Source organism: Euprymna scolopes, chromosome 43, assembly GCF_053919585.1.
Source record: "Euprymna scolopes isolate OS-2025 chromosome 43, ASM5391958v1, whole genome shotgun sequence".
In the NCBI taxonomy this organism is placed as follows: Eukaryota; Metazoa; Mollusca; class Cephalopoda; order Sepiida; family Sepiolidae; genus Euprymna; species Euprymna scolopes.
The window spans coordinates 934,237-941,715 of NC_136524.1; the positions used below are offsets into that span (position 1 = coordinate 934,237).

General features: G+C 36.0%; 1 protein-coding gene across 1 annotated transcript in view; it reads right to left on the bottom strand.

Annotated features, from left to right (window-relative positions):
- Window positions 1-476: 476 nt before the first annotated feature.
- Window positions 477-7,479, bottom strand: part of LOC145268434 (uncharacterized) — an 11,701-nt gene continuing 4,698 nt past the window's right edge. The window contains exons 2-5 of the mRNA XM_080123994.1: window positions 7,381-7,479; window positions 3,910-4,969; window positions 2,039-3,377; window positions 477-775 (exon numbers count right to left, since the gene is read on the bottom strand). The exon at window positions 7,381-7,479 is cut by the window's right edge and continues 390 nt beyond it. Of these exons, the coding sequence (XP_079980120.1) occupies window positions 743-775; window positions 2,039-3,377; window positions 3,910-4,969; window positions 7,381-7,479 (2,531 nt within the window). The 3' untranslated portion in view covers window positions 477-742. The remainder of the gene's footprint in view (window positions 776-2,038; window positions 3,378-3,909; window positions 4,970-7,380) is intronic.

The window sequence follows — 7,479 nt, forward strand, 5'->3', positions numbered from 1 at the left end:
CACAGTTTCCTATCTAATCGATGGCTTTTAATGTTAATCTTAGGTAGTTTTGGCTGATCTTCTCACATTTAATCAATTTTTATAATTCTTGGATATGTTACTTATTGCGATAATAATTCTTCATACGTTTAACACACTGTACAGCCCCCGTCCCCCTAACAAAAGAATAACTTTGATACATCACCTCGGCTGATTATTTCATTACAAACACACCAATCAATTAACTCACATTTAATCATTTTTCAAAATGCTGTGATATGTTACTAATTTCAACAATCATTTTTTTATAATTAAGAACCTTCTACTTATATAAGAATGTCGTGAAACAAGTAAGAAAATGTTAGGATACTGGTCTGCAAAAAATAATATTAATAAAACAATACTCACCTGAATAATGAATTCCAATTAAATAACATATATTAACATATTAACAAACATTTTTCTTGTTAAATAGAAAACAAATCATTATGAACACATTATAATATTAAAAATCTGTTTAATGTTTGATAATATAAAATAATATTAATATTAATTATAATATTAATAGTCATTTAACCCCTAAAGGGTGAGTCTGTAATTTTATTTTTAGGTAAATTTTAGATATTATTTTCTGGGGTTATACTGATTGAAAAAAAATACCAACTTTGCAGGGGTTTGTTGTATATTTTTCAAATTTTATCTTTTCTTATCTCCATTGTCCACTTTTTCATGGAATTTTTTTTCAGTTTTTTATATTTTCAAATTATCGTTTCGTTTTCGGTTTCTGGTTCAGCGTCTGAAATAGAAGCAAAAAAACAAATAGGAAAGAAATGGTAATACTAGAAGAATCAACACTAGGCTGAATATATATATATATAGGACAAAGATAAATTCATGGTGGAGTAAACCAAATTGCAAATACACTTCTAGATCATATTTAGAATCATTTAATAGGAGAGAGATTAATCCCTGGTGGAGTGAACCAAATCACAAATACACTTCTGAACATTACCAAAGAATATCAAACAGAAAAAGATGGATAAATATTTACATGGTGGGGTGATCAAAATTAAAAATGTACTTTTGGATCTTATCAAGAACCCTTAATTAGAATCAAGATAAAGGGTGGGGTAAACCAAATTACAAATACACTTCTAGATCTTATTAGGAACCTTTAATCAGAATAGAGATAAAGGGTGGAGTAAACCAAATTACAAATACATTTCTAGATCTTATTAAAAACCCTTAATTGGAATAGAGATAAAGGGTGGAGTAAACCAAATTACAAATACACTTCTAGATGTTATTAGAAACCTTTAATTAGAATAGAGATAAAGGGTGGAGTAAACCAAATTACAAATACATTTCTAGATCTTATTAAAAACCCTTAATTGGAATAGAGATAGAGGGTGGAGTAAACCAAATTACAAATACACTTCTAGATTTTATTAGGAACCTTTAATTAGATTAGAGATAAAGGGTTGAGTAAACCAAATTACAAATACATTTTTAGATCTTATTAAAAACCCTTAAGTGGAATAGAGATAAAGGGTGGAGTAAACCAAATTACAAATACACTTCTAGATCTTATTAGGAACCTTTAATTAGAATAGAGATAAAGGGTTGAGTAAACCAAATTACAAATACACTTCTAGATCTTATTAGAAACCTTTAATTAGAATAGAGATAAAGGGTGGAGTAAACCAAATTACAAATACATTTCTAGATCTTATTAGGAACCTTTAATTAGAATAGAGATAATGGGTTGAGTAAACCAAATTAAAAATACATTTTTAGATCTTATTAAAAACCCTTAATTGGAATAGAGATAAAGGGTTGAGTAAACCAAATTACAAATACATTTTGAGATCTTAGTAAAAACCCTTAATTGGAATAGAGATAAAGGGTGGAGTAAACCAAATTACAAATAGACTTCTAGATCTTATTAAGAACCATTATATAGGAGAGATGAATGGATGGTGGAGTGAACCAAATTACAAATACGCTTCTGACCATTACCAAAAAATATCAAACAAGAAAACAATAAACAAATACTTACGGGGTACATATACTGTGACAGGAAAAGAGGCATTACTGATGCATTGGCTGCCGTCGTTCCTGTAGCCAAATCACCTCTCCGACTGTAATCTACAGCGCTGTCATGTTGCTGCTGGGGTCTCGTCGGGGCTCTTACCGGACGAGACAAGTCCAATGGCAAAGCAGCACTGGAAGGAATCATCGGATCCCATGTAGTGGAAGAAACAGGGCGAGTATCGAGATGACGTTGGAGTCCTTGAATAAAATGATGAGCGTTGGCTATGCCCGTCGTCTGTGCGGTTAGACCGGTTTTACTACTGAGATTTAGCACGTTGATTTCACTGCTCGGACCAGACGGGAATAACTGAGCTGGTGTATTAGGTATTGTAGTCCCAGTTTGTGGTAGACGCGATGAATAAATTAGTGGTTCACTGTTTGAGGTAATCGCTGCCCCAACTGCAGAAGGAGCAACGAGAGAGCGTCCGCCAGGATATACCCCCATAGAAAGAGGATCGACTCGTTCGCCTTCTTTCCTGGTTAGCGCTCGACGTGCAATTGCTTGTTGCACTCTTAATGCGTCGCCTGATGCTAAGTCTATAATCGACGATACTTGTTTTGTATTTTGTGGTGGTTTCTGTTGTACTGGCTGCGTACTTTGCGGTCTCGGTGTTGTATACCACTTTGTCGAACTGTTATTGTTATTATTGATTTGTCCGCCTGTCGAAACTGTGTTTTCTGTAGCTGGTGATAGAGGGTGACCGCGATTGATGGATTTATACCCTCCAGCACTTTCAAATCCTCCAGCCTCTCCAAACACTCCAGCACTGCTAAACCCTCCAGTATTTCCAGCCTCTCCAAAACCTCCCGCACCTCCAGCCTCTCCGAATCCCCCGACATTTCCAGATCTCGCTCCAGCACTTGCAGATCTTCTGGACCCAGCCATCCGATTAGCCGGGATTGTAAACTGCTTATAGATATCATTCCACTGAGCCCTGTTTGTTATTTGCCCCGATGATTCAAACGGACGTTGACTGTGTGCTGGCGGGGGTGAGCGTTTATGAATACGTGGAGGGGCAATGTCCTGGGTAGGGGTAGGGGTAGGGGTAGAGGCAGGGGCTCGATAGTTATGTACCAACGTAGTTGGTTTGGGAGGTAGACAAAATATAGAATCACTAGTAGTTGTGGGTAATGCTAATGATGGTTGTGGAGGTGGAAGTCGTGGTGGTGTTTTATAATTAGCATAAAATGGATAGTTTGTATATGCTGACGGTAAGGTCCAAGCTGGGAAGGTAGGGGTCGCTTTGTGGCTGTCATGTGATGCTGCTGGACGTCTTGAGGTCCGAAATATCTCTCGCACGGAACTGTAGAAGATAAATTTGAAAAAAAAAAACATGAAATAAAAGGTAAAATATAAAAACAACACCGTTCCCGACATTTTAAAATACAACCGCTGGGAGACAATCCATTAGGTTTATCAGAATTTTTGTAGGAATTTTTTACACCCCGAACACGAAACTGCGAATAAAATATAAAAAAACCCTAATTTCTCCTTTAAAAGCGGGTTGTTTATTTTCTTTATGGATTATACTTCCAAAATAAACTATTAAAGTCGTATAAAAAAGTAATAGAAATATTATTTTTTTAATTTAAAAAAAAAAAAAAACAGTAATGAAATTAATTCAACTTTACGAGTTCGGGGTCGCACACGTCTGGTCATATTTATATATTAGATATTCAAGTTAAATTCAAGTTTTATATCCTTTTTTATTAAATTGTTAGGTGAAAGTACAGAACAATTACAAAACACCCCTCCTCGTCTTAAGAATGGCTTTCTAAATAACATTATTATTTCGGCACGGTAACAGAAGTGCATAAGTACCAAAAGAACTTTACCTTTCATCTTGTCCGAGTCGCTTTCGAATTTCATTTTCCTTTGCCTGCAGGGATGTTTCAAACGCCCGAAATATTCCGTTATTTGTTGCTGTCCGTTCAAACGACGGAAACATTCGCTCGGTGTTGTCCGTTCTTTTGCTGACAGCCTCTTTAATTTCGCATTCTTTTGATTGGATCACTTCCTGTGTTTCGATTTTTTTGCGGTCAGAAAACATTAACTGTTCTAGATTGGTTTTAAGTTTTTCAGCATCTTTTTCGTGTTTTTTACCCTCTTTTTCGATTTTTTCATTGTTTTTATTCATTATTTCGACATCTTTTTGAATGTTTTCGACATCTTTATACATCATTTTGACATCTTTTTGGGTGATTTCGACATCTTTATTTATTATTTCGACATCTTTTTGAATGTTTTCGACATCTTTATTTATTATTTCGACATCTTTTTGAATGTTTTCGACATCTTTATTTATTATTTCGACATCTTTTTGAATGTTTTCGACATCTTTATTTATTTCGACATCTATTTGGATATTTTCATTATATTTATTTATTATTACGACATCTTTTTTTATATTTTCATCTTTATTAACTTTTTCTACATCTTTTTGGATACTTTCATCATCTTTATTCATTTTTTCTCCATCTTTTTGGATATTTACATCTTTATTAACTTTTTCTACATCTTTTGGGATATTTTCACTACTTTTCAGTTTTTCAGCATCATTCCCGATATTTTTATCAACGTTTTCTTTATTTTTTTCACATTTTTCATTGTCTTTTTTATTTTTTTCATCTTTTTCTATATTATGCTCGTTGTCTGTTTCAATTATTTTATCGTCTTTTATATTTTTTTCAACCTTTTCATTGCCTTTTTCAATTTTTGTATTGTCCTTTTCGACGCTTTCATGAATTTTTTCTACGTCAGTATCAATTTTCTTTTCATCATCTTCTTTACAGTTTTCGACGTCTTGTTCATCTTTCTGCATTTTTCCTCCGTCTTTTTCTGCGTTTTCTTTCTCGGTTTCTCCAACTGCAGATGGGGTTCGGAAACCATTCACGGCTAAAACACAAGTTAAAAAAAAAGAAAGAAAGACAACAATTAAATGATGGAACAAGAATCCAAACAAAATCTCAACTGTGAAGGGGTGGGATTTAGCTGCCTGTCGGGTTTGTCGGCAGTGTTTACGTCGTGGGGGCACAAGTGCTTGCAGTTCGTCAGAGCATTCTCCGTGAAGGTACTTGTAGAACAGGCAGAGGGATGCAACATTTCGTCGATGGGACAGAGGCTGAAGTTTCGATGACAGTTCAGGACCTATCAGATTGGCGACTCTCTTTTGAACCTTGTCTAGGTGCGAGAGACTAGTGGCAGATGCACCAGCCCAAATATGACAACAATACTCCATACATGGGCGAATGGTGGTCTTATAGAGGTACAGGATACTTTCGGGCGTTAGTAGCTTTCTAGCCTGGTAGAGAGAACCCACCTTCTTTGCAGCAGTCCTGGCAATGTTCTCCTGGCAATAAATGCATCCTCTCCCTCATCCCGTTATATATGTGCCCCAATACGAACTCAGCGTCATATCTCTTTTAATATGAACACCTATGCAACATCAAAACGATATCGATTTTGTGAAAATCTGTCACCTTTGTCAAAAGTTTTAGACAAACATACATTTAAACAGACAGGTGGGATATATACAATATATATATATATCTATATATACAAAAGGAAAAATGTGTGTGATCATTTCGTGTATGTCTTCAAAAGGCTTCTTTCGCACGCGTTCCCGGGATCGTTACTATCGCTTAAAACTGTGTATATGGGTCCTATATTATAATATCTAGGAATTAGAAAAGCGCGTAGCGTATAGATTTATTTACGTCGATTTTTTATGAGATTCGCGCTATTTCGCTATGTCCTCTGTTTGTCGTGCATTTTAGTATAAATACAGTGAAAAACGTTGGGTTCTCGGCTTTTGCTCTGCTTTCCCCCCTTCCCACCATCATCTGGGGTGAAGTGAAAACTAAAAATAACGATCGTGCGATGACCTCATTTAGCGTCGTCCTGTCAATCAAACCTCTTTTAGCTTTATAAGCTTTAACTTAACACGTTAATCAATTACTCTCACTCGTGGTCGAGACCGTTAAGTACTTGGCATTGGTTTCCACCTCCGCGTCAAAGCTTCCGGGTTCAATCCCTCCTCCCGACCAAACGTTTTTTTTTATTACTTCGCTTATTCTTTAGTTTACACCCCCTCCCCATACACAGGTTTATTTATGCCATTTTTTTCCGTTTTGGTTTTGGATTTTTTTTTACATCGTTTTTTTTATAATATTTAAGCAGGATTATTGGTACTTGTGCATTTAACGAACTAGACATAACTCAGTATTTGCTCGGCTTTTTCCGACGCATGACGTCAACAGCCGGATAAAACCGAGCGTTGCCGATTAAGCAGACGAGAATTTCGCTATCAATTGGAAGAGTGTCACAACTCAAGAAACGCTTATTTGAAGAGAGTTAAAAAAAAAAATGTTGTTTTAAAAAGATAACTGACGAAATAATGAATATTACAAACCTTGCGGACCAGCTCCAGACCCCAGAGGCTGCACTAAAACTTTTGTCAGCAACGGAAATTGTTGGCAGAAAAGGGGTTTACATTTTGGCCAGGATTGTGTACTTTGCAAAGAGAACAAGCCTTTCCGACGGTTACGGCTGGAGGTGTAGAAGTGTAACATGTCGTCGATTGGAGGCCCAGGCCATACGGTAGAAATCGACGAGTCCGTTTTTAACCGCCGGCAGACTTGTGACACCGGTCTGGGTCTTCGGTGGATACGAGCCCGATGAAAAGGAGGGTTTCTTGGTCACTGTACCAAATAGGAACGCCGAAATCCTCCTTCCACTAATAAATAACAAAATCCTTGTTTCTGGCAAAATAAATATGTACAAATAACCCTTGTTCCTGTCCCCCCTCCCCCGCAATGCTTTTTATTGCCCCCCCCCCTTTTTAGGCTTTTCCATTTATCTGACATAAGGAGTTGAAAAAACAAAAAAAAACTTTTACGTGTTTAAGATCGACTATTTTTTTACGTTAAAAATTGAAAAAAAAAGTTCAGACAAAAAAAGAAAAAAAAAGAAGAAAGAAAAAGTTTTATTTATTTTGAAAACAATTCCAAACAATAAAAAAAAACAAAAAAAAAATGGTTTTTGCTTTTTACTTATTTAATTTTTTTTATGTTCCTATATTTTACAATTTCATTGTAGTTATTTTGTTGTAGCGTTGTTTTTATTTTATCGCCAACGCTCGGTTTTATCCGGCCGTTGACGTCATGCGCCGGACAAAGCCGAGCAAATGCTGAGTTACGTCTGGTTCGTTAAATGCACAAGTACCGGATTATTAATTACCCCCCCCTCCATACACACACCTACAAACACCCCCGCTAGTATAAAATAAATAAAATGGTTACCTGTACCTTTTCGTTGTGCGGCATCTTCTGTTTCTCTTTCGTGGTCTCCATTATTGATTTTTACTTCCAGAACGACTTCTCCCGTGTCGTTGTTCGTTACTTCTG